The following is a 27,484-nucleotide window of genomic DNA, read 5'->3' on the forward strand; positions in this document are numbered from 1 at the left end:
TGAAGTGGTCTTTCACAGTAATTGGGCTTTGGGCTTCTGGAATGAAATGTACTGGGCTTGGCTATTGAACTGGGCTATGGGCTTGAGTGCACAGCAGAGCAGATGCAAGCAGTAGCAGCTGGGGCTAACAACAGTGCTGCAACAAGGGAAAACAACAGCTGCAACAAGGGAAAACAACAGGGAAAGGAATGGCAGCAGGAGAGGAAGCAGTTGCAGCAGCAGTGGAAGGGAGGCAATGCAGCAATGCAGAGGAAAGCAGCAACAGCAGAGTTGCAGGGCAGATGGGTTGCAGCAGCAGCTGCACAAGCAGTGCACAGCAGCACAAGGCCAAGAAAACAGCAGCAACAGCAGTAGGAAGAAAAAAAACAGCTGCAGCAACAGCAAGGCAGTGGAAGCAGAAGCAAGGAAGAAAACAGGGCAAAACAAGGCAATAAAGCAAAGGCAATGCAGTAAATAAAACAAGACAATGACTAACAACAAAGAACTATGCAACAACAATAGAAATGAACCAAGGCCTAAGCCAAGGGCAGGGATGATAATGAAACTAATATGGTGACAATGCAAGGCCAAGGGAAGAATACATGCATACAAATAGAATGGTAAGATAATCAGCTTGCTATAAGCACTGATTTCTTCCATTGCACAATCAGCACATTGCAATCTAAGCATACACAAGGAATGGCAAGAAAATCAGCTTGCTATAAGCACTGATTTCTTCCATTGCACAATTAGTTCAATGCTTCAAAAGTATCTAGCCTAGCATTCCTTCAAATGACAGTGAATTAAACATGACATTACACAAACATTACATGGCAGTGAACAACAACACATGTTAACAGGACTAATGTAACAGGAATGAATTGGAAATCAAACATGAAATTAAACAAGCACATAACATTAACAGAACATAACATAAGCACATTTAACAGTGACAAAGCAAGAAATTAAAACATACACATTTAACTGAAATTGAACTGAAACATGAACTGAGCTGAAACTGAAAATTAACAGGACATGAAAGTCCTGGATGTTGGCTACTCCAAGCATACATAACAATTAACACAAACATTAACAATAAACACAAACATAACAATTAACAGGACATGAAAGTCCTGGATGCTGGCTATTCCAAGCATAGCTTCTCACACCACACCCATTCTCTATTTATAGTTCACAGACACAATTTCCCTAAATTACAAAATTAGGGTTCTTCCCCAAAAATCAGTTGAATTAGGTTTACCTAATTTCTTTGAAATTGATCCTTGAAATCGTCGACCCATGCTTTGTAATTGCTCCCTGACCTCTTCTCATGCGCCAATTGCAACTCTAGGTTGCCTAATTTATCAGTCTTTCACGCCTAGGGTTTCAGGCAGAGAAGCGTGAAAAAGTGAGAAAATAGGGAACTAGAGGGCTAGGGGGGAGATGGGTTTTGGTTGTTGGGTGATAGGGTGATGATGGTGGAGGTGTGGTGGTGGCAGTGAGTTGGTGACAGAGGTGGAGAAGGTGGTGGCGACATGGTGTCTCTGCAGAGGGAGGGGATGGAAGAGGGGCTCGACTGTTTGGGAGAAGGGGGGTGTTTGGTTAGCTGGTATAGGTTCGGTTGCTAGAGTGTTGAGCGAATCCATCGAGTCTTGATGTTCTGTGACTCTGAGCTGCGAGATGCGAAGCTGGTAGGTGGATCGGATGGTTCCTCCTGATGAGGTTGGTAGCGACCGTCAGATTTTTTTATACAACGAAGTTAACGGCTCTAGATGGGGTTAGGTGTTGTAGTGTAAGGCGAAGATATCAAACGTTGATGAACAGCAAGGGAGCGACCGTTGGATTCAACTACCATATAATCTGAAGGCTTGGAATTTCAGCGCTGTGGTGCTTGGCAGAGACTTCAGATTTTGATGCTCTATGAAGGAGCGACCGTCGGATGCTTCTGAGAACTGATCTGATGGCTGAGAACGGAGGCGCTTTTGTGTGTAGAAAATGAGGTTGTGCGCACCATTCTTTGCGGCTTCCTTGCGTGATTTCTCCCGGCTTTTCACTACTTTTCTGCTCTTTTTGCTCCGCGACTCATCCGAACTTTATTTATTACCTAAAAATGCAAAATTAAGTAAGAAAAATATTTATTCTTGAAAACAATGAAAATACAGAATATGGGATAAAATGTAGAATTAATGCATAAAAGATGAGTTAAATTGCCAACAAAAAGGGATAAATATATACAATATTTGGCACTCATCAGATGTATAGTTTGGCCTCTGAGTGAATTGAAACCTATGACCAACTTACTTCTGCCTTTATACATAAGTTTTTCCCAAGGCATAAAACATCGTCTATTAGGACACAAATATGTACTTTTTCCCAACAAGATGGAGAATCTTTATATAGGTACTTAGAAAGGTTCAATGACTTGATATCTCAATGTCCTCACCATGGTTTGGAGAAGGTTAGGTTAGTTCAGATCCTCTACGAGGGTTTATATTATTTAACAACAACCATGGTTGTCATTATGCACAGGTGGGTTTGAGAATAAAACTGTTGATGAAACGATGACATTTTTGAATGAAATCGCCGATAAGACCCAACAATGGGAAAATAGTAGGGAACCCCAGAAAACGATTCTTCTAAGTAGAGGAAATGTTAATAGGTATAAGGATCTTATGAGTCAGATGCCAAAATAGCAGCTATAGTCAAAAGGTTAGAAGCCTTAGAATTAGGTCATTCTAGTGGTAGTAGTGGAAGAAATGAGCCTTTTTGGGAAGGCCATGCTGTTGAAGAGCAAGCCAATGTTCTTTACAACAACACTAGGTTTGATAACCAACAAAAATTTGACCCATATTCAGAAACCTATAACCCTGGCTGGAGAAACCATCCAAACCGTTCTTGGTCCAAGGGCCAGAACCAAGGTCAGTCTAGTAATGCTCAGGTTCCCCCAGGTTTTGGCCATACTAAGAATCCTTCAACTCCGGCACAGTTTCAGAACCCTTCGGATAAGAAGATTATGAGTCTAGAAGAGTCTCTTGCTTTGTTAACTCGTAACACTGTGCAGTTTCATCAATCTGTTGCTCAAGGTTTATAAGAAAATAAGAGAATAGGTCAGGCTAACTCTCAGTCTATTTCCGAGTTGAAAACCCAGGTTAGTCAGATAAATGAGACATTGAGAGAAAAAAGAAAGTTTCCTAGTCAACCACAACCCAACCCTAGGGGAGTCCATCAAATATCTTTAGCTGGTGAGAAATCATCAAACCATGTGAACTCGATAACAACCCTTAGGAGTGGTAAACCGGTAGACAAGCCTAGTGGACATACTGTAGTTCCACCTTCTACTTCCCAAGAGGATACCGTAGACGAGGAAACTGAAACAGTCTCTAAGGATTCCCAAGAAATTCCTGATAGGTCTACCTTTGTGCCTAGAGCCCCATATCCACATTTGTTAGCCCCAACAAAGAAGGAGTCGACTTTCAACGAGATAATGGAAACATTTAAGCAGGTGAACATCAACATTCCGCTATTAGAAGCAATTAGGCAGATGCCTGCTTATGCCAAGTTCCTTAAAGATCTTTGTACATGAAAGCGTAAGCTTAATGTCCATAAGAAAGCTTTTTTAGTTGGTCAGGTAAGTTCCATTCTTATGAACCAAACACCCCCTAAGTATAAGGATCCTAGATGCCCCACCATATGTTGTGTGATTGGTAATCACATGGTCGATAAAACTTTACTTGACTTAGGATCTAGTGTTAACTTACTCCCTTATCATGTATACACCCAACTAGGTCTTGGTAAGTTGAAATCGACTAAAATGATACTAGGATTAGCTGATAGGTATGTCAAACTCCCTCTTGGTGTCATAGAGGATGTTCTGATTGAGGTTGATAAGTTTATTTATCCTTTGGATTTCGTTGTTCTAGACACACAACCTGTTCAGGACCCAAGTCGTCAAATCCCAGTGATTTTAGGTCGCCCATTTTTAGCCACAGCTAACGCTGTCATCAACTGTAGGACTGGGCTTATGAACATATCCTTTGATAATATGACCACTGAGCTAAATGTCTTTAATGTTACTAGACAACCTTCTGAGGATGATGATTTAGAAGAAGTGAATATGATTAGCACTTTAGTTCAGGATAATTGGCTTGACACTTTACTGGTAGATTCTTTAGATGATTTTGAGGAAACCATTCTCTTAGATCAGATATGTGATCAATATTTAGAAGAAGCTCTTGAGTATTTTAAAGATTCTATGGACCCAGAAATTCATGAAATAATTTTAGGTTTTCTGAGAATAATGATGACCCTAAGTTTGGGGGTAGAGAACTAGAAGAATCTCTTGAGTATTTTAAGGACTCTGAAGATCCGGAAATTCAAGAAATAGTTAGAGGTTTGTATGTGAACCCTAAATTCGGGGTAGTGATGGTTCTTGTGATTATATCGTATCCCTAATCAGAGTCCCTAACTTGGGACTCGAGCCTTGTACATCTGAGATATTACTTGAGTATTTTCAGACTCCGCAACCCGATCCTCCTGATACTTTCCAGGAGGTAACCCAGGTATTAGAGACCCGTTTCTCGGATGAATCTATTTATCGAGACACACATATGAAGTTCAATTACGCGCCGCAGATAAACCCAGTTGTCTTGACAGAAACCTTAGATGAGGACGTGCTCCTTCTTTTCATTTTTCTGAATCAGTGCAGTTGTCTCATACAGGTGTCAGCTTTATTTGGTCTTATGGACCCACAATTGTTTCGACTGTTGATATATGACTTTGGAAGGTGAAAATCCTTTTTGAGGTATTTGATGTCTAGTTAAAGACTTTAAATTTAGCATTTCCTGGGAGGTACTCATGCTTACGGTAATATCCTTCCTTATTTCTTTTTCCATCCATCAAGTGGTAACAATTTCTTATTGTTCATTTCATCTTTTGAACATTGAGGAAAATGTTAGATTTAAGTTTGGGGGTGGGGAAGAAACTTTTTGTTAGCTCTTAGCTGCAACAAATAAACTCCAGAGCCTAGAAATTTATGCTTACTAAGGTTGGCACTAAATAATCTAAGTGGATGGGAACATCTTGGTTGTAGGAGTTGAGGAACCAATCTGATTAGATGGAAACATCTAAAGAGTCTATTCATAAAAGCACAAAGCTCAGATGTTAGAATTAAACAAAAAACATGGTAGTTTCGCCATATCTCGTTGAATCTTAATCCTTCTGTTTTTGTTTTTTAAGTGATTTGGTGGGGCACATGATTCAAGTTGTTACCTTTGCTAGGGTGGAATAAAGTAATTGAGATACCAACATTAAAAAAAAAAAAAAAAAAACCAGACCATTAGACCAACCAGAATAAATTCAATATAGTCGACCATTGGTGCCCTTGTATATGCCAGTTGTGTTGACCTAGAGTTAGGTTTATCGACCACTGGTTCCCTTGTATATGCCAGTTGTGTTGATATTAGTCAGACCGGTATCTCAGTCCATTAGGATAGGTTCACTTTGGCAGAGGCCTTCAGACAGATATGGGAAACACCAATCATTTTTAACCATCTCTTTAACCATCTTCTTAATCTTTCCATGTGATTGGTTGACTCCGGTTATGATGTCTAGAAACTATCTGAGTAGAGCTCTGTCACCTTATATATGAATTATAGTATGCTGAGTGCAAACTCGTGTACAACAATTGGAAATTCGCATCAGGGTACTTCCTCCTATAGTCAATGTTTGTATGCCAACCAAGGAGATTCTTTAGTGCCTTCCAAGGTTCTGCGTAGATAGCTAGGGTCTGGAGTAATGGTTTTGTGGGTACACCTCTGGTAAATCCTCCGGAGAAAACACTCCGCCGCTAGGGCCACCTAGCGGTTTAACGGCTTGCTGCACGTGCTAAGTGTAGTCATTTTATTTTCTAGATTAGTTTTGCTCGAGGACTAGCAAATAATAAGTTTAGGGGTATTTGATAGACACATTTTTGTGTATACGTTGTCCTTAATTTCATGTATTGCTGGTACTCGAATTTTGTACTAATATTGTGTTTTTATATATTTTTAGGAAATAAACATTTTCGGAAAAATTGGCTCGAAAAATTGTTAAAGGCAACCCAGAGGACATTTACTTTTCGGAGCTGCGTTGAGAGATTATCTTGTCACGAGTTAGAATCAATATATTTCGAGAAATATGCATGTTGGAACACGTCAACACTAAACAAACGCGTGATAAGCTAAAACAGGGAACAAATATATTTTCGTTTCACTTATTGTTGGTGTTACTGTGGGAAATATACGTGTTCAGAAAATAAAAAAATAGGAAATTATTCCCGAGAATAATATTCCTTCACTGTGAAGATTTTGAGGAGTAATTGGAGATATTTGTGGTTACTGCTGGGTTATAAATAGCTCCTGAGATGTAAGAGAAGGGGGATGAGTGATTAGGGAGTGATTAGGAAGTGATTAGGGGAAGAGTTTTAAACACCCGATTTTCATCATTTTTTTCTCCATTTTATCTTTGTAAACAATTTTTGAAGCAATGAACAAATATTTTGAGCGTGTTTACACAATGATGAGCTAAACCCAATCCTTGGGGCTATGGAGGAAGTCGTTGTTTCGGTAAAAGTGATATATTTCTATTAATTAATTAGAACAACTCTATTATGATTTTTGCATTGAACTAAAAATTGTTTATATGATTTTGATTAGTTAGGTGTATTTTCTCTTGATAGAATATGCTTGCTTCAGGGTTTTGATATTCTATGCTTGGATTAACATCTATTCTTTTGGAAATCTACATGTCTAGGCAATACTATTAGAATCAATTTGAATGTTGAGTTGCATAATTATTGTTTTATTAAATCACTAATATCAACCAATGGTGGAATCCTAGCTCTATTCTCTTCATAATTTTCACAACATCTTTTTAAATTAGTTCGCTATTTTTATTTATTAAAAAAAAATCTAAAAATCCATTTTCACAAGTCTTGAACGAATCATACTACTACAACAACTTTGAAAACACATCAGCAAGGTACACATACTTGTATGTAAAACCTAAGTTAGTATGAATTATGCAAACTATATAGGTTTGCAAACTCGGTTTCTGAACCCTTTACATATGAGTTACGGAATGAGGGTGGGTTTGCAAACCCCTTAGATCTTACTTTGCGGACTTTCAGAGTTTGAGAACCCCTTGGGCTTGACTTTACGAACTGCCAGTGGTTTGCAAACCTATCCAATTCCAATATTAAAAAAAGTACACGAAGTATTCTGTACGACTATGTTCTTTTTTGCTAAAAATTTCATAGACACTTCTAAGACAATTTCATTCACAAATCACTTTAGGCTTGCATAATATTATTTAGTCTTGAGTGTTATTAAACACCTCTAGTGCTTGTAAGTTCAAAGGCTATTTAGCTGCTATGGACTATCATTGTGCATGGTTCTAGAACCCTGGACCATAATGCATATTCTTTTGTGTAATTTCAAGCAATACTTTTCACATGATTACATGGATTCCTAATAAGAATTTTATCTAAACTGGGAAAGTGTTTGCTCGAATATCGAGTTATCTTATCTTGAAGTCAAAGCTACCTGGAGCCTTTAAAAGATATAAAATAAAAGATTATTGAACAAGATTTCTTAATCCACGACACTCTTATGTCATAGTTGCAAATCTAGCGTCGTACTTCAAAACCTAAGTTTCCTCAGAGAAATATAATTAGGTTACAACCTTGAAGACTTCACTTAGTGATTCGTAAATCCCAATCAGACTACCCTTTAACTAATAGTTCGTGTATCCGAATCTTGTTATCATTGATCTTTAAGGTTTTAGTAATCTTGGATTAGGAACAAGATAGATTGAAATCACAAAGTTCTCTTCGTCTCTGACTTTGTGATTCCTCAAGATAAATAACTATGCTCTTATTTGATTTTTTTGGATTTTTTTTGAGAGGTGGTTAGTAGTCTAGGCTTCTCAGCTAACTGAGTGTAAGTGTTCTAGATTCTTGAGATTTGCTGGACTTTTTCTACTACAAACAAATTTCCAAATCTATATTGCAGTATATCATAAGAAATATCAAATATGCTTGTCTATCAGAGGCAGGTAAGTAGCAAAAGTATTCATTGAGGTTGAAGCAACTCTTAGGTTGTAAAGGACGTCAGCTAAGGAAATCAAGTGGATAGAATCTTGCGAGGTTCAAGAGACGTAAGGAACACGACTGCAACTGAATTACTTGGAGGGTTAATTTGGCCTCAATTACATTCCAGTACGAAGTTTGATAGCAGGTTAGTGTCTGTAATGGTTTCATATAATGTGGTGTTCAAAGCTGGATGAGGTCTCGGGGTTTTTCTGGAGGTGCAGTCAAAATTTTTGGTATCTTTTGTTTTTTCTTTCCTACATTATATTGTTTATTTTTATAATAGGAATAACACAAGTAGTTCGTAATCAGTATTGATGGTTTAAGTCCTTATTATTTGAGATCAAAACAAAACTTATTCTTGTTGCATACATATTCTTGAAATATAGATTGCTAGTTTCATACTTGTTAGAATTCAGACCCTTTTAACTATAAATAATTATATGTAATCATGATCAAGTATTTCATGAATAACGCTTGGATTTGACTAAAAAAGAATAAGTTAGTATCACAGTTAGTTTATTTTGATTTCCCAAACCCATATGAACCATTTATAACGTGCCCAAAAGTGTCCAATGTCAACTTTTACAGGACACATGATGTGATGTGTCCATCACATGTTGGGGTGTCGGTCGACTGCCGTGTCCGATAGTTTGTTCGACACGGTTACGACATCTTTCTAGGAGTGTACATACAACCTAGCCCCCATTACTTGCACCAACATGACCGTTGAAGTCTCCTCTAGTGAAAACTTTCTCACTATTAGGCACACCTCTAGCCATGCCATCTAGATCTTTCCAAAATTTTCATTTGACGTCCTTACTTACACCTAATTGTGGTGCATACACCTAATGATGTTAAAAAGCATATCACCCACTATGCGCTAATGACCTCACTCATGATCACTCTGCACCCACAGAAATCTATAACAGTAGTTACTTACATCTTGTTAGTTTAGTTCCGACTCGGGATCTGAATCAGATTCAGTTTTTGATTAGAATCATATGTCAGATCAATTATTTTTTTTCATTTTTCTGATGTCTGACTCAAGATATATCTTGGCTCAAATATCTAACTGAAGTTATTCGAGTTAGGTATAATTCAATAATTTTTGGTTGGATTATTTTGAGTTTTCTTTAACGGCTTAACCCTATTATTTAATAATATTTGAGATAGATATAAAAGAGTCAGAGTCATATTCAGATGATTCCGGCGAGTCAGAAAAAAATTAACAACTTATTAGTATAATTAGATTTTATCTATATAATTACATTGTGAAACAAGTTTGAATTATTAGCTTTCATAATATACTCACATCCAGGTCCAGTTTCACATCCAACAATCAGCTTAACCAATAAGAGAGGTCTTAGGGAACCTCACATTGAAAATAAGCTTTGACCCTTTGATGGCGTGTTCAGTTCGAGAGAATGAAATCACTTTTCCGAAAATATAATCCTTTTTTCCATGTTTGATAAATAAGAATAAAGAGAAAATGAGAATAAAATTCCTCCCAAAATAGGAAAATTCGAAATTCATAGGTGGTGGTAGGTTTCAGATCCCCTCCTCAAGATTTATGATTGTCGAGAATGAAATTCTCTTTCCACCATCCAAACATGTTTTGAAGATGAGATTATGTGAGGATATTTTGGCCAATGAACAATTAAGAGTATGTTTGGATACTCATTGGGAAGTAGTTTTCGACTTTTAGAAATCAACAACGAAAAACTAGTTTGGATATAAAATTTAAGAGCCATATTTAGAAAAAAATCAAACTTTTATGTGAAGCAAAATATTTCGGCTTCCAACTTCGGGTAGTATCCAAAAGCGTTGTAAGAGTGGGCTCACTCCAGACTCTGGGCAGTGTATGTGGCATTATAAATTCGCGAGCTTTCGAGATTGGACATTGGAGAGGAAACAGAACAAAAAGAAAAAAGGGAGAGGGCGTTCGAGACTTTACTTTTGCTCGTGTTCAAAGAAACTGCAAACAATATGGTACGTCTTCAGTGTACCTACAATTTCTTCGCGGGATAATAATTTTTCTTTAATCTCTAGTTTCTCTTAAGCGCGAGTCATTCTAATACTTGTTTTTGATTGCAGTCAGTTACATTACATACAAATCTCGGTGACATCAAATGTGAAATCGCTTGCGATGAAGTACCTAAAGCCTCTGAGGTTTCAACTCTAAACCCTAGACCCTAATCTTCTGCTAATGTCATGCTTTTCTTTTTTTCTAGGGATCGATTTTGTTCTAGTTAGTTAGTCAGTCAGTCAGTTCCGGTTTGATTGTGTAAAAAATTTAGCTTAATTGAGGTAATTCACTGCTAGAAGGTCAGAATTCGTTATAAAATTAGGGTTTGTTTGATAATTGATTATTACATATGAAATTACATGGGTTTGTTTGCGTGTTTGATTGGGTCTTTTAAAAACATAATTTTTCATGTGAAAGTAGTAGGGTTTCAGGAGTTATGTAGAACTTAATTTAGCTATGGTTCTTCATCCAGTGAAGTTCGAATTTAATCTATAAAAGGAAGAAAACTGTGATGAGGAGCTGTTGGATTATTGTGAAGCCTAAGTTCTTGATTGCACCCTAGTTATTTTTTCAGCTGGGACCTCTTGTTGCTACTAGCTAGCATTCCTCTTACTATAGGCATGACTCTAATCCGACGATGTTTACACTGTCGTTATGCATGTTTGAGCATGATAAATTCTGCTCTGTACTCAATCTTAAATTTTTCTTTTTTCTTTATGAGGGACTGTGCTTCATCTGTTTTGGAGATTCTTCATCTGAATAAATTTCTGTTTTCATGCATCTCCGTATGATGGCATTCGAGTTTATGGGGAACTTAGGCGTTTGATTCATGATTGCTATTAGACTTTGTTGGAAATTCTCTGGTCTTATTGAATGGATGTACTTGATCTTTTCTCTATAGGAGTAACATTTGGTCATTTGCCATTGCGGTGGTTGCTTTAAACTGTCGGGTCTTATGGTAAATGGACCAAGAAGAGGTTAAGATATCCTAATAGTTTCTCTTAAATTCGTGTTTTGTTACAGAATTTTTTGGCACTATGTGGTAGTGGTTATTATGACGGCACCATATTCCATCGAAATATTAAAGGTTTTATGATCCAAGGAGGGGACCCTACAGGGACAGGCAAAGGTGGGAACAGTATATGGGGTAAAAAGTTCAGCGACGAGATCCGAGATTCACTCAAGGTATTTTAGTTTCCTCTGCTATCAAGAATGTGTAGTTATGTGCCTAGTGAGTATAAAAAAAAAACGAGTTTGATTGTTAGGTATTGCCGATTTGCCTTTTACTTTCCTAGTCATTCTCTAGGTTACTTCCGAGCTACTATCTTTGCTTTGCTTCATCTGATTCGTACATTTAGGTGTTAGTACTGTTCATGGTAGCATTTCCCCCCGACATCTATGCTTTGAAAGCAGCGCTGAAGACACCAGTATAATTTAGGAAAGTTTTGTGACATCTTAGTTCTTAAGGAACACTACATAACATTTTTATGGTTATCGCATAAGGTTGGCATGTTCTTGGTGGCCATGCTCTTCAAATATTGTTTAATATGTTGAGGTAACAAGTTGTCTATGATTCACATTAGATGCGTGCTACTCAAGCTATTATGTATGGTAGATACTGATGTTTTTAATAATGTTTCTACCTGTCAAACATTTCCCCTGAATCAAACATTTCCCCTGAACTTTGTAACCAATGCAGAAAAGTAAATATTTGAGATTCTAATATCTGTAGTTTCTCTGATGCCAAATTGCTAACAAGTTGCCATTTCAAATGATTTGCAGCACAATGCAAGAGGGGTGCTCTCTATGGCTAATAGTGGGCCTAATACAAATGGAAGCCAGTTTTTTATTACATATGGCAAGCAGCCACACCTGAACGGCTTGTATACAATTTTTGGCAGGGTGATTCATGGGTTTGAGGTCCTAGATATCATGGAGAAGGTTTGTGCTCAAATTTTGACTCGATAGACATGCAGAAGTCTTTTATCGTCTCATATTCTTCTTTTTTAAGTCCCCGACTCATGCTGTTTCTAGTCGGTTTATGTGATGTCACCACAATTTCATATTTGATTTTCCTTGAATTTGCTTAACCCAGTTTTGAATTGTGCAGACTCAGACAGGACCTGGGGATCGACCTCTTGCCGAGATCAGATTGAACCGTGTAACAATCCACGCAAACCCTCTTGCTACCTAGGCCTAATGTAACCCCATTGGAGAAACTATAACATATTCAAACTTCATATATGTTCCAACTGTAGAACTAAAACTGTTTTGTAAAGTATTCAGATGAGATTAGCTGAATGTGTCGCACCATATCAACATTCAGTGCACATCTCAGTGATTGGAGAATGGTCCTAGACCTGTATTTTTTCATTCCTACAAAATTGTAGCGGATATTTTTCTTCAATTTTATTCTTTTGTTACAATACAACACGGTGCCTCCCTCTGATTTCCCTGGTGGATGTGAACCCACGTATCTTGCTTATCACTTCGTTAAAGTTGAAGTAGGTGAGCCAGTGAGATTCACAAAAGGCACACACCAAACACTACATCCATCCACCTACAAATAGCAGGTCATTCCCCTATAGATGTCAGCTCATCCTATTAAAGTTCACACTCAGAATAAGATACCTGAAATGGAGGCAACTCAGATAAGGATTATCGACAAAACCATTGTTTTACCTACCCTTCCACCATTCCATGAAGACCATACCCTTGCACTCTCCCACATAGATAATGATCGTAACATCCAGGTTAATTTCCGTTACCTTCGTGCTTATGTGAACTCCCATCCCAACCCGGCCGATCCTGTCCTTATTATCTCTGAAGCACTGTCGAAAGTCCTCGTCCACTACTACCCTCTTGCGGGAACTCTCCAACGCCATTCTCAAGATTCGCGGTTCGAGCTATTTTGTTCTGCAGGTCAAGGTGTACCTGTGATCCGAGCCGTCTGTAATCAGTCACTTGACTCGTTGAATTATCTCGATGACCCAGCTGAGAAGTTCCTCGAAGAATTGGTGCCCGACCCGGAATATGAAGATGTTCTGGAACACCCATTTGTGTTGCAAATTACAACATTCGCATGTGGTGGATTCAGCTTAGGCTCTTCCGTTTACCACTCAATGTGTGATGGGTTTGGATCGGGTATGTTTTTCAATGCAATGGCTGAGTTAGCTCGTGGAGCTAGTGAGATCTCTACCAAACCTGTTTGGGAAAGAGCGAATCAACTAGGACCTAGAAGTCCACCTAAAGTTGAGTTCCCATTTCATGAGTTTTTGTTGTTAGACAAAGAATTCTCACCTTACAAGGGAAACATTAGCAATTTATCTATTCGAGAGTGTTTTCATGTACAAGACGAGGCATTAGAACGATTTAAAGGCTTATTATTTGAACAATCAGGAGGAAAGAAATTCACTACATTTGAAGCTTTGGGTGCTCTTATATGGCGAGCCAGGTGAGTTGACTCGTTCTGTAATAATTTTCTTACCAACCACTTCAAAAATGAGTGGGAATTGTGTTATCCACGTTTTTCTTTGAAATAACTGTTTTCAATATTCATTGAGCAGAGTCAAGGCCTCTAAATTTCCAAGTGAGGAGAAGGTGAAATTTGCATACTCTCTCAACATCAGAAACCAACTAAAACCAGCCTTGCCATCGGGTTATTGGGGCAACAGTTGTGTAACAATGTACGTGCAACTAACAGTTCAAGAACTACTGCAACAACCGATTTGGGTGATAGCGGAACTCATTAGCAAAAGCAAACGGAACGCTACCGATGAATACGTGAGATCGTTTATTGATTTTCAAGAGTTACATTATACAGAAGGAATTACAGCGGGGAAAGGTGTTAGTGGATTCACAGATTGGAGACATTTAGGCCATTCGACAATGGATTTTGGATGGGGTAGTCCGGTTACTGTCTTGCCACTTTCCAGGAATTTACTTGGCAGTTCTGAACCTTGTTTCTTCTTGCCGTACTCATTGGCAGTCCATGGAGGTAAGAAAGATGGATTTAAGGTTTTGGTTTCTTTGCCTGAGACAGCCATCGCTGGTTTCAGAGCTGAAATGGAGAGGTTTGAAAGTAAATTATGAGAAGTTTGATGAATCATCACAAATAAAGGGGGTCATTGTTTTAGTTTTTCTTTCAACCATTTTAATCAAGTATTAAAGTTTGTTGTCGTTAGGGTTCCTTATATCTTGAAAGCAATATTTTATTGACCAATTATACTACCCGCCAATTTCTTTGTAAGGGTTAAAACAATTGCCGAAAAAAATCACAAGGCCTTAAGGTCAGCAATACAACATTTTTTTATGTTCTCGGACTCCAGTACCTAATTTCCAACACCACACCTAAACGGCAGGTGTCTCAGATTATTATAACCTTCATTTGACAATCGCCGACGGCCTTTGACAAATTTGCGGACGGCCACAAGATTTTGACAAAGACAGTTGTAATGTTTGTATTTACACGTGCCGCACGAACACATTCATTATAAACCGTTGGATAACACTTGGTAAAAAGTTGGTTTCCTAATCTCTTGTTCAGTATCAAGCACACTTCTCCTGCTTCTCTCTCTTCCCTCCTCCCTCTCTGTAAAACTCCACTACTAATATTTAGGGTTCGAAATCCCCGCCAAACTCCTCTCACTGAAACCCCAACACTTTTGATTCCGATCCATCTACTTCAATAATGGCATTAGAAGAAGATCAATCAAAATCCCCAGCAGTAAAATCAACTCCAAACGAACCTAATAAATCAATTTCTCCAGCTAAAAAATCTCCATCAACAAAAGAATTCATACTCTCCGTTGCTGGAAAACTCTCCGTTCAACCACTCCAGAATGCTGATGCTGGTGTCTGGGGTATTCTTACTGCCATCTCTACTAATGCTCGTAAACGTTCTCAGGTTTGTTTTTAAAATTTTAAACCATTTTCTAAACCCTAGTTAATTAATTTTAATTGAAGAGCTTAAATTGATTGAAATTATGTGGAGAAACAGGGAATAAATATTCTGTTGACGGAGGATGAACATCGAATTGGTCGAGTAGTAGAGGATGTGCGTTTTAGGATTGAGTCGAATGCTGTTAGTGCATGTCATTGTAAAATTTATCGGAGAAAGAACTCGAATGAAGATGTGGAGGAGTCTTGTTCGTCTTCTGTGTTTTTGAAAGATACTAGGTTGGTTGTTGGGTGTTGGTTTGTGAAAAATTACTTTAGATTGATAGATTGTGGTGAGATTTTTAGTGGAATTGTGTTGTTGTTGTTGCAGTACGAACGGTACGTATTTGAATTGGGAAAAGTTGAGTAAAAGTAGTCCAGAAACTTTACTTCAAAATGGAGACATTGTGTCTTTTGCTGCGGCTCCTCAACATGGTAAGGAGCTTGAACTTTTGTGGTGATTTTGATCGTTAAGTTAACATTTGTGTTTGTTTTCAGCTGCAATTCATACTAGACTCAGTATTCATACTTATTTTTGTCTGAATTTTCCTGTGTATGGTTTACAGCACAAGCTTACGCATTTGTATATCGAGAAGTTGTCAACTGTACACCGTTGGGGGAGGATAGTGCAACTCTCAAAAGAAAAGCAGGTATGATAACAACATTCTTTGTAGAAATGAGCCTTTTGGTTCAATTTAATTTGTTGTTTCTAATTTAACAAATCTATCTTGCATTGCTTCTTTGAATTTTGCGTTTGGTGACATAACTGAAATCATACTTGCTTTTAAAAACATACCATATGGCTGTTAGTTTTCTGGGTACTGTTAATTTTGTGGAACTGCACCTTAAAAAACTTTTCCGCCAAGTTTTAGTAAAATTCTGTCCTATGTATGGTCTGAACATTGATTGTTCTGTATCCTTTGTTTGTTGTTTGGATTTTAGCTTAAGCTTCTTTGGTGTGCTTTGTTATCTACTGATCCTTATCTTTTTACTTAAAGAGGAATGTGGTGGTGAAAGCAAGAGGTTAAAAGGTATTGGTGTCGGGGCACCTGAGGGTCCTATTTCTTTGGATGATGTTAGAAGCCTTCAAAAATCTAATACGGTATCTCAAATTCTTATGTTGAAGCCTTCAAATACTCACTTCTGTTTGAAAAGCATGACGGTCTCCTTATGTGTTTTACGTAATTATAAATGTTTAGGATCTGAGGAAGCAGTTGGAATCCCATGTACTCAGCATTGAAGAGTTGCGGAATGAAAATCGGGTGGCTGTTGCTCGTCATGAACAGGTATCTTTTATTTGATGAATTGTTTTCCTTCAAAGTATTCCTTTAGGTCATCTTTATGTGGGCCCGCATCGGGAACACATGATGCGAAAGAACTGATATAATTATATAGGCCAATCCACCAAAGCGGACATTTTGTTGCCTTCAAATCTGTTTGTTCATATCAAGTTTACATCTCCAACAGATTCCTCTGGGTTGGAAATTTCGCTGATAATTTAATTTATTTTTCCGAGCTAGCCTGATTTTATGCATGTTTGATTGTCAATTATTCATCTTGTTAATAAGTGATTTGCATGCATCATTGTTTTGTAGGAGATGAAAGAAGTAAAAGAATCCATATCTCAATCATTTGTTAATGACCTTAAGGATTTGCGCAAGAAATTGGAGGTTCAGCAGAAGGAACTAACTGAAATTAGCATACTTTCAGCTGAGCGGCAAGAAGCTATTGAGGACCTCAACGAAAGACTTAGTTCATCTACGCAGTCACGTACTGAGGCTACTGAAATAATCAATAGGTAAGCAAGGAATTTCATGTTATTTTATGTATCTTAAGGAATTTCATGTTATTTTACGTATCTTGATAGAGATTAATATGTAAATTGTATAGGTCTAGATGTGGAGATGGATTAGTGTTCTTCATTTATCAATATCCGAGAATGAGTAAATATTAGTAAATGGCATGTTTTACCAGAACTGATAAGCAAGGAATTTCATATTATTTTACGTATCTTGGTAGAGATTTCATGTGTAAATTGTATAGGCCAAGATGTGGAGATAGATTAGTGTTCTTCTTTTTTTAATGTCTGAGAATGACTAAATATTAGTAAATGCATGTTTTACCAGAACTGGTAGACAAACGTCATGCTCCCATATCTTATCTGTATTTTCATGGTGTGTAACTAAAATGGGGTAAGTTTGTGTCATTATAGTCAAAAGGCAACTATATCTGAAATTGAGAAACAGTTGGAAGAAGAACGGAATCAAAGAAGGGAAGATCGAGAAAAAGGTATAGCAGATCTGAGAGCTGCATTACAAAAAGCTCATCTAGAATCTCAAGAGGAATTAAAGCGGCAGTCTGAGATTGCCTCAAAGCAGGAAAGGGAACTCAAGGAAGTTATAAATAAACTTCAGGTCTGAAACAATCTGTTCTATATGATTATGTTATATATGGAAATATGCGGAAACCTTAAAATAGGTTCAATTTCTCCTCTCATTTTCAGGAATCTGATAAAGAAAGTCGTCTACTTGTTGAAACGTTGAGAACAAAGCTGGTACATTACACCTACACATTCGTTTTCTCTTGAAATATATGCAATGTGGCGCATGTGTTTGAGCTTATGCTTCACTAAATGATTTGTCTGCAACAGGAAAACACAAGGGAAAGCTTGGTGATATCTGATAAGAAAGCTCGCCAACTTGAAGCCCAAGTTCAAGAAGAGCAACAGATTTCCTTGAACAACAAAAAAGTTTGCTCTCTCTCACTCTCTCACACCCCATCTCTCTACAACTAACTTTATCTAAAATCATGTAATAACAATTTTTGGTGAAAATTTTGTATGTTGGAGCAGAAGGTGGAAATACTAGAAATTGAAACAAAAAGATTGACACAGGAACTTGAACATGAAAAGGTAGTGATGCATCTGTATATGTTTGATGTTTTGCTCGTTGTACTATGTATAGATGTTTATGATAGATTCATAGCTACTTCTATTCTGAGATCCTTTGTATGATGTTAGCAGGTAGCTCGGGAAGAAGCATGGGCGAAGGTTTCCGCACTTGAACTAGAAATTGCTGCAGCAATTCGGGACCTTGCGACAGAGAAACAGAGATACCAAGGTGCTAGGGAAAGAATTATTCTCAGGTATAGATACGTAGGGGTATATGTTATCTTTAATGTTGGGTGGCAGCTATCAATGATTCTTTATCCTGGAAGTGGTTGTTCATAAGAGAGACAATAAAACTATTTTGTAGGGAAACACAACTGCGAGCATTTTATTCGACGACTGAGGAAATCTCTTCGTTGTTCGCCAAGCAACAGGAACAACTTAAAGCAATGCAGAGAACTCTTGAAGACGAGGATAATTATGAGCATACGTCTATCGATATTGATCTCAATGCAACATTAGGTATCAGAAATGGAATTATAGCCAGAGGGAATCAAGTGACTCACAGAAACGATAGTACAAGGGAAAACACTGCTTCAGCCTCAATTCCAGGGGTTAACAGAATTGAAGTAAATAGCACAACTGATGAAGCAAGTGCAACTGAGAAACATGAATGTGACGCCAAAACCCAAGAAGCGCAAAACACCCAGGACATTGAATACACGAGTGCTGATCGTTCTGTTAATGGCGCCTTTGGTTCCGACATTGATGGTGTTGGCACAGTACCTGTACTAGAAGGAGATCAAACTGAAACTCAACGTGTTCTTGGAACCGAAAGTCCGGGCGCTTATGGGGATCGGAATTTTGACTTGAACAAGTCAACAACTCAACCTGTGGACACGATGCAGCTTGATGACGAAACACAGCTACAAGAAAATGGAGAACAAATACGAAGGTCTGGCGAAGACAATGGCCGTCATTCACAGTCAACTAACCAAGGCAGAGATCTGAATGCTATGGAAGAAGACACTGAAGAAGCTGGTGGGACAATTAGAACGGCAGATCTTTTGACTTCAGAAGTAGTTGGAAGCTGGGCAAATAGCACAGCCCCCTCTGTTCACGGAGAGAATGAATCTGAAAGGAGTGCAGTTAAGGATAGTGTTGGAAGTGGGGATGAAGCTGAAGAAGATGTCCAAGCTGCAGGGAGTCAGATTGGCGGCTCAGCTGCTGCTGCTCCTGCTGCTAGAACTAGTTTGAGCCAGGAGCGTGAGGCTCTAAATGAAATGATCCAAATCGTAGATCCCGAATTTAAGAAAAACTTCCCTGATGGTGGCGGCGTTGGTTCAGGTCTAGGAAGGGAAAAGGATGATGAAGGATCTGTATCAGATTCAGACACTGAAGACGAATGTAATCATGACGGTGACACTAATGCAAGAGTTGATCTGGAAGATGGAGGATCCATATCAGATACTCAAGCAGGAAGTGACCAAGACGATGATGATGATGATGATGATGATGGCGACGATGACGAAGTTGATTCTGTAGGATAAACTAACACCAACGATAACAAAGGATGTGTGGCCATGTAAATATGATCTAGAGTTCTTCTTTTCCTTTCTGCATATATAATGTATTTATGTGTAAAATGTAAACAGTTTGGGTTCTCTCTTCATGTGTGACATACACAACAATTGAGTTGACTTTTGTGGAAAAGTCAATATGTCAAACCATATTGGGCTGGCTGATTTATGGAAAACGGGGCTGAAATATCGTTCCCCTGAATTTTTTTTAATTTAAAATCTCGAGAATATTTAAGGAAGATTATTAAATTCACGTCATTTCTTTTTCTTTCTACTTCTCAAAGTTCAGAGGATTCTGCTTTTCAGTAAAATATTTACTTGACTTTTTTGGGTTCCAAAGCCATGAGTCTTCAACTCTCACTTCACTCGGGGATCAAAAACACATCTTTCTCAACAAAAAGTCTTGTTTTGAATAATCACAAACCAGAAGGAGCTGCAATTCTTGTTTTGCCTCGGAATTCTTTCTATTCAGATTCTCATTCCTTCGGGTTACAAAGATCTCATTCCTGCTGCTTCACTTCACCAGGTAACTTCTAGCAATCCTCCTATCTTCTCTAATATCAATCAGTTCCTTACTTCAAAGTTTGCTCAATGGGTGTGTTTTATTTTCCTTTTTAGTTGCAAGGAAATGCCTGCCGGCTTCAAATTCATGGGAATCCGATCAGGCCGAGGAGAATTCTATCATGCCACCTCAGGTACTCTTGGATTTTAAGCTTCACTCAATTTTCTATTTTTTGGGTTGATTGCATTTTACATAATTGATGACTTTTCTTTTTGGTTTGTTGTAGGAAATCAAGGAAAATGGGTTTGATGTTGTGAAGATATTGAAGGGAGCAAACTCTGTCATACCACATGTAGTTTTAGCAAGTACTGTGTTGGCTCTTGTCTATCCACCTTCTTTCACATGGTTTACAACCAGGTTATGATTTATTAATTTCTGTAGTTACATGAATTAGGTGTGAGGTGTTTGATAAAATGATTCACCAAATACCATACTGAATTTGTTGTTTTTTTTCGCCAATTTGATTACTTTTCGGGGCATGTAAGACATGAAGAGTTAAAAAAGGTACTTAATTTGATGCATACTGAACTTGAAATTTTAGAAAAAAATGTACTGAAATCTTGGGCATTTGAATGATGTATTTTTCTAAGAAAGATGTGATTTTGTTGAGTAGCCATTAACCAGAAGAAAAGAAGGAATAAGTATTTTCACTTGGTTTTCATTTCGAGTATGGTGGTAACTGTCACTCTGTTGTGGAACAAACTTCAGGTACTATGCACCGGCTCTAGGGTTTTTGATGTTTGCTGTTGGTGTAAATACGGATGAAAAGGACTTCATTAAAGCCTTCAAAAAACCAGCAGCTATTCTTGCTGGATATGCTGGCCAGTTTGTTGTAAAGCCTATACTTGGATATCTATTTGGGACTATCGCGGTTACAGCTTTCAACCTCCCGACTTCCTTAAGTAAGGCCAAGGGATCTAATTTGTAATTTGTGAGTTATATGATTTCTCTTCCAGCAACTTGTGATGTAAAAGTTGCTCATAAATTTGTGATTTCTGAATCAGGCGCAGGAATCATGTTGGTATCTTGTGTTAGTGGAGCTCAGCTCTCAAGTTATGCAACTTTTCTAACAGACCCTCAGATGGCTCCTCTTAGTATTGTTATGACGTCGTTATCTACAGCAACTGCGGTTTTTGTCACTCCAACTTTGTCGCTGTTACTGATTGGAAAGAAGCTACCAGTTGATGTAGTAGGAATGATGTCGAGTATCGTTCAGATTGTAGTTGCACCAATTACTTTAGGCCTTCTTCTTAATAGGTAACTCCATTTCTTTTCTTCTCATTCTCTTTGAGGGGAATTTGGGGTCTTTGATGTGCACTTTTATAGTTTTAGGGCCCATGAAGTTTCATAGAATTTGGTAATGGTCTTGCATAAATTCTTTATTTCGGTGATACAACTACCTTTCAGTGATTTCAGAGTAGGGTTTTGCATAAAACTTCTATTCATTAACTTTTTTTGTGCGATTATGAACTTAATAGTTTTTTGTACGTTTTCTTTCTGTTGGCAGGTTCTTCCCCTGGATTTGTAATGTGATCAGGCCGTTACTGCCTCCACTATCTGTGTTTGTGACCGCTCTTTGTGTTGGTTCACCACTTGCAATAAACATAGACTCCGTGATGTCTCCATTTGGAGTTACTATTCTTTTGCTCATCACTGGATTTCACCTGTCATCTTTTGTTGCTGGTTATTTCTTCTCTGGCTTGGCTTTCTCGAAGGCACCTGATGTAAAACCTCTACAAAGAACAATATCTTACGAGACAGGTTTCATACTTCCTCCATATCCTTGATGCCGCTTCCAATATAAGGTTATATATAGTAACATGTTATATTTTGCAGGGATGCAAAGTAGTCTTTTAGCTCTTGCCCTTGCAAACAGATTTTTCCAAGATCCGCTCGTGGCTGTGCCACCAGCTTTCTCTGTAAGTCACTAACTTTTTCTATGTAATAATTTCTACTAATTTCTCACACCAATTTATGGTCTAAATTCATTAAGTTATTAATATCATTACTAGTAGAAAAGATAAGGTATTGGCCAGTGACTGAAATGCATACCATCACATGTTTTTCTATCATTAGCTTGAGCTGATTCTAGCTTTCAAAGAGGAAAACCGGATAGTTATATTTTCCTCAGGTGTTGACATATTCACTCTTTCTCGTAACCTTTTAGGTTGTTATAATGTCTTTGATGGGATTCTCCATGGTCATGATATGGGCTAATAAGAGAAAGGAAGTTCCAGTGTGATGAACAGGTAAAATTCGGATGGTTCTCCATTAAGTCCACCAAATAGCAACTAAAATGTCCATAAAGCACCAGAGGTGGAACGATTTAAGAGCAGTCAGATAATGGTGTTGTATTCTTCCTACTCATAAGAGAGTTGTTTCTGCTTCAATTACACACGGTCCTTTTGAGAAGACAACAAATTATAGCATCCTCTTCATGCCTTAAAAAATAACGTTTTGATACAATCAAGTTATGTCTGAATGTTGCTGAATTCTCATGAGCATGAGTTTGAGTTCACTTATTCTGGTCTTCTAACTCGGATGTATTTTCTCTATCTCGTGTCAGAGTTGGATTTCAAAGTCAAATTCTTGTGGTGCGGTGGTAGCAACTAAAATACTTGTATTTATGTCTTTATCTTGTTCGCCTCCTATAGTTCCCCAGTTTTCTGATCCAGAAATGCCACTTCTCATACGCATTCACGCCATACTGAATTTAGTCCTATAACTAGCAGCATTTGATTCACAATCTCGAGTTAGAAGGCAATGCCGCAACGCAGAGTTTATATCAAAGAGCCCCCTTTCTTTCTTTTTTCCTTTTTTGTTTTGTTGCAAAGATGATCTTCTCAAATCCATTATTGGAACAAATAACATTTGTGTGAACGGAAATTCACACCGATTTAAAATTTCTTTCTATAGGGTGCATGAGCTTTAGCATGTAATTTTCATGGTAATGAGCCATTTTACAGTTTCTTTACCTATAAAATCTAGGTTTTGTCGATTTAATTGGTATATGTTTTTTCTAATCCCTTGTAGATTTCAATCTCATTTTTTTTTTTGGCTAATGAGATGTTGGAGCAAACTGGATCACTACAACTACCTTTGTATTCACATTCAGTTCAGTAGTTTTTATAGTTTCACAATCGTAGAAGGTTTTTTTTTCCTCGTGTTTTTAGGGGCCACTCAAAAGGATTCAGGAGCCATCAATTTATACCCATCCAAAGACTCTAGTTAAGGGGTACCCTATATGATATTGAAGTTACATGAATGCCCTTCTGGTAAAACCGTATAAAAACCAAATAAAAAAAAATTCTACTCATTTCAACTCTTCTTCTTCCAGTTTCATATCTTCCGATTGTGGAAGAAAAAAAACTTTCCCTCGTTCAACCGAAACATCGCCGCGAATCGTAAAATCAAAACATCGTCGATTCGTTTATAAAACAATGGATAAGGGAAATGAAACCCACAGACCTAGAACCAAAAATGTTGCTCGGGGTATCGATCCAAAGATTGGGATTTTAGCAAGAAATAAATAAATTTTTGCTGCAAATGAAGAAGAACGCGAAGAAGAAGTACCCGACAATGTAGTCGGTGGTGGAGATTCCGATAGTCAAACACTTCGTCAACTTCAAATGACTCCAATTAGGTAAGAATCTATCATTTTTGGTGTTTATTTCGCTTTAATTCGACAAATCGAGAAAAAAAATTTCTAGGGTTTTCGGTTTTTTATCCAGATTCGGGCGATATTTATGCTTATTTACTTCCGAATGTAGTCGTGTTCTTCGTTTCTCAAGAACATCGACAGTATTCGGGAGATATATTTGTTGGTTATCTGCCGAACATTGTTGGCCATATCTTCCTGGATACAAACTGGTAATAATCGGTAGTTTGATGAATTTTTTGGCTTCCGAATATATTTAAGTAGACACATAGTATTCGGAAGTACACTCACTACCGAATATATATATTGAAAAAATCTCAAAATTTCTGATATAGGAAAAATCCCATTTTGGGCCCAGTATTTATTTGGAAGACAATATAATTTTTTATACCTCCGATTGTGTAGGATAAAATTTTAGAGTTTCTGAACTCCAGTTGATGAATATTCGGTTGTAAACATGTTTAGTTATATTCCGAGTGTTTTTCATTCGGGAAAAATATGTGTCTTCTTACTTCCGAATTTGTTTATTCGGGTTATAGTTTTGTACTTTTTCTTCCGATTGTGTAGGATGAAAAATTTAGAGCTTCTGAACTCCAATTGATGCATATTCGGTTGTAAATATGTTTAGTTAGCTTTCGATTGTTTTGTATTCGGGAACAGTATGTGTCTTTTTACGTCCGAATGTGTACATTCGGATTATATTTCCATACTTTGTCTTCCGATTGTATAGTTTGTAAATATTGTTCCTTTCTTTGTTGTTTAGACAAAGTCGAAAAAGGAGGAAGAAAGTGACAGCTAGTGTTAGGAGGGAAAGGAGCGCCAAAGATAATTCAAGTGCTCAACAAAGCTTACAAGAACAAAGCAGCCAACAAGGAGTGCAACCAAGTACTGAACAAAGTGTAGAACAACAAGGCAGTGAACAAGGGGTGCAACCAAGTGTTGAACAAGCCGCTCAACAAAGTGCAGAACCAACTGCTCCACAAGTTACACCCCACCATGAAATTGAACCAGTTGATCCAGTGCCAAGAGTAGAAGAAGAAGGACAACCAAGTGGTACCCAAAAAGCCAAAAAAGGAAAAGATGGTGTAAAGAAGGATATTGCTAAGAAAGCATCACATCTTGTCCCTCAACACTTGAAGAAGAAGGGTATTCCAGCAGGCACAATCCTTGGGCTACCGGCGGATGGAGGAAAATTGCTATTTGGATACAAAGACTCATGGGCCAGAGAAATATACGAAACCGAGGTAATAAAATTACTATTTTTTATTAATGTATTGTCTATGTGTTATATCGTAATATTTGTATTAAGGATTTTTTTATGTACTTTAATAGGATCATCAAGATGCGGTCCCGTCTACTCAAACCTACCGCCGCACCAACAAAAATGCTTGCGTGGCCTTTATCCGGTGAATGTGAAAGGTTCAAGTCAATTGTTGCCAACTCGGGGTTAGCTAATGCCGCCGAGAATTCATTGTTGGAACATGATCGTGTGGCCATATCGGCGTTCGTGGAGAGAATGTATCCTGAGACCGATACTTTCCATATGCCGTTTGGGGAGATTACGATTACTCCGGATGATGTTGTGCAGATTCTTAACCTTCCCGACCAAGGCACAGCTGTGAAGTTTAACTACACAAAGCAGTTAAGTTGGGCACAACTTTATGCTCTAACTAAAAAGTGCTTAGGTTGGGATGAAGAGACAACAACAACAGAGTTTAGGAGGCATGCAAGTTACAGAACAAGACAGATCAATTACAGCTTTGATGAATATGTTTCGAGGCACCTTGGAGAAGGAAAAGAATGGAACGTTAACTGATGAGCAAGTGAACCACGCTGCCACCGCATATCTCCTTTGTGTATTGGGATGTGTCATATTCCCCAATACTTCTGGCAACCGGATCGACGCCAACCTTATACAACTTTTGGATCCTCTCCATGAAGTCGGTGACTATTCTTGGGGCACGGCATGCCTAGCATTCTTGATGGAAGAGTTGAGAAAGGCTTCGAGGCTAGGAACCTGCCAAGTTGCCGGGAACGTGGCTCTATTGCAGGTTTTTTCTTTAACTCTATAACTCACTCTATAGTTATTCGGTAGACAATACATATGATGCATATCCATAACTCCAAATGACGCATATTCGGTAGGAAATGATCCATCTCTTTTCCGAATGTTGGTTATTCGGTGGTTAGGTACTTATTTTGTTTTCCGATTATATACAATCGGAAATATTCTTTTGATATTAGAACCGAATATACAGGCCAGAAAAGTATAGGTTACTGAACTCCAAATGACGCATATTCGGTAGGAAATTATCCATCTCTTTTCCGAATGTTGGTTATTCGGTGGTTAGGTACTTACTTTGTTTTCCGATTATATACAATCGGAAATATTCTTTTGATATTAGAACCGAATATACAGGCCAGAAAAACTATAGGTTACTGAACTCCAAATGACGCATATTCGGTAGGAAATGATCCATCTCTTTTCCGAATGTTGGTTATTCGGTGGTAGGTACTTACATTGTTTTCCGATTATATAATCGGAAATATTTTGATATTAGAATATTACAGGCCAGAAAAACTATAGGTTACTGAACTCCAAATGACGCATATTCGGTAGGAAATGATCCATCTCTATTTCCGAATGTTTGGTATTCGGTGGATAGGTACTCAGTTTTATTTCCGATATATATAATCGGAAATAATGTTTGGAAATTACTACCGAATATACACAATCTATTTACTAAAACTTGGTTTCTTATGTATATAGGCATGGATCTATGACCACTTCCCTATCCTGAAGTTGGCCGGAGAGAACCCGGGGTGGTGCAAAGGTACTCCTAGAGGAACAAAGTATATTTGAAGACAACCGTTCTAGGACAAAAGAGCAGTTGATTCGCATGAGGGAGATTTTGGACCAATTGAAGGCCTCGGACGTATGCTTTGATCCATACAAGGAAGATCGAGCCAGTGGGCATATAAATGTTCGGTCGGACTTGTCCCTTTATTTTGGACCATTGTGGCACCCCACAGGATATGTGATGTATAACCCCTCTAGGGTGATGCGACAACACGGGTATATACAACAGAACCTGTGGAGAAAATGGGGGATTACTACAAATTGGAGTTGGAGTTGTGCTCTTCTAGTGGTGATAATCTCACGATTGTTCACACAGGCCCACCTACTGTTCTTGATAACTGGGATAAGAGGAATGACTTCATTATCGACACTGGTAGACGAACCACCCGAGGTGATGAAAATTCTCCAGACTATATGAGTTGGTATAACAAGGTATCACATCCTTTGGTTATCCGTGAAATCAAATCCAACACTACTGCGGCGGGTTCAAGTTATAATTGTATCATCAAAGACAAACCAGCTGGTTATGATAGACTGGTGCGTGTTCTTATATTTTTGTTCATTTTATATTATTCCTATAAATCTTAGGTAATTACCGTTTGATGTTATGTCATTACGTATAAAAAACAGGTGAATAGGTTCAAGCGTGTTTCCAAAATGTTAACTGCATGCCTGAAGAGCGGAGATCCCATGCCAGCTGAGAAGATCAAAGAGGCTAGAGATCTAGTTGATAATATGGATAACGAAGATTATGCTGCCCAGTTTGGGGAGAAAGTCACGAAGAGGCATCAGCCCAAGGTGGCAGTATCAAAGACGGGTAAAAGAACTCGAGCTTCATCGAGCGCTGAAGCTGCTCCAACTGAAGG

General features: G+C 38.0%; 4 protein-coding genes and 1 pseudogene across 6 annotated transcripts; 4 read left to right on the forward strand and 1 right to left on the reverse strand.

The window, feature by feature from the left end:
- Positions 1–2,330: 2,330 nt before the first annotated feature.
- Positions 2,331–2,430, reverse strand: LOC113307270 (annotated as a pseudogene).
- A 7,582-nt stretch (positions 2,431–10,012) lies between these two features.
- On the forward strand, positions 10,013–12,561 carry LOC113304628 (peptidyl-prolyl cis-trans isomerase CYP18-1-like). The gene is made up of 5 exons (XM_026553771.1): positions 10,013–10,096; positions 10,202–10,276; positions 11,157–11,318; positions 11,916–12,074; positions 12,244–12,561. Exons 1-5 carry the CDS (start codon positions 10,094–10,096, stop codon positions 12,325–12,327), a joined length of 483 nt encoding a protein of 160 aa, XP_026409556.1. The 5' UTR covers positions 10,013–10,093; the 3' UTR covers positions 12,328–12,561.
- A 170-nt stretch (positions 12,562–12,731) lies between these two features.
- LOC113302669 (spermidine coumaroyl-CoA acyltransferase-like) lies at positions 12,732–14,355 on the forward strand. The gene is made up of 2 exons (XM_026551619.1): positions 12,732–13,587; positions 13,700–14,355. The coding sequence occupies exons 1-2, from the start codon at positions 12,770–12,772 to the stop codon at positions 14,223–14,225; spliced, it is 1,344 nt and encodes a 447-aa protein (XP_026407404.1). The 5' UTR covers positions 12,732–12,769; the 3' UTR covers positions 14,226–14,355.
- A 324-nt stretch (positions 14,356–14,679) lies between these two features.
- Positions 14,680–19,777, forward strand: LOC113304693 (trichohyalin-like). Of its 2 annotated transcripts, none has more exons than XM_026553836.1 (13): positions 14,680–15,039; positions 15,133–15,311; positions 15,403–15,506; positions 15,638–15,721; positions 16,070–16,173; positions 16,271–16,357; positions 16,667–16,869; positions 17,284–17,485; positions 17,575–17,625; positions 17,722–17,820; positions 17,923–17,982; positions 18,091–18,215; positions 18,326–19,777. In XM_026553836.1, the coding sequence occupies exons 1-13, from the start codon at positions 14,824–14,826 to the stop codon at positions 19,506–19,508; spliced, it is 2,697 nt and encodes an 898-aa protein (XP_026409621.1). In that variant the 5' UTR covers positions 14,680–14,823; the 3' UTR covers positions 19,509–19,777. The 2 variants fall into 2 exon arrangements, with proteins under 2 accessions (XP_026409621.1, XP_026409623.1); XM_026553838.1 differs by having other exon boundaries at positions 18,094–18,215.
- Positions 19,778–19,827: 50 nt separating this feature from the next.
- LOC113302869 (probable sodium/metabolite cotransporter BASS5, chloroplastic) lies at positions 19,828–22,995 on the forward strand. Of its 2 annotated transcripts, XM_026551829.1 has the most exons (8): positions 19,828–20,064; positions 20,157–20,233; positions 20,327–20,457; positions 20,809–21,002; positions 21,105–21,357; positions 21,608–21,861; positions 21,937–22,019; positions 22,268–22,993. In XM_026551829.1, exons 1-8 carry the CDS (start codon positions 19,881–19,883, stop codon positions 22,340–22,342), a joined length of 1,251 nt encoding a protein of 416 aa, XP_026407614.1. In that variant the 5' UTR covers positions 19,828–19,880; the 3' UTR covers positions 22,343–22,993. The 2 variants fall into 2 exon arrangements, with proteins under 2 accessions (XP_026407614.1, XP_026407615.1); XM_026551830.1 differs by lacking the exons at positions 19,828–20,064; positions 20,157–20,233; positions 20,327–20,457 and adding an exon at positions 20,540–20,604 and having other exon boundaries at positions 22,268–22,995.
- Positions 22,996–27,484: the final 4,489 nt, after the last annotated feature.

This window comes from Papaver somniferum, chromosome 8 (assembly GCF_003573695.1).
Source record: "Papaver somniferum cultivar HN1 chromosome 8, ASM357369v1, whole genome shotgun sequence".
Taxonomy (NCBI): Eukaryota; Viridiplantae; Streptophyta; class Magnoliopsida; order Ranunculales; family Papaveraceae; genus Papaver; species Papaver somniferum.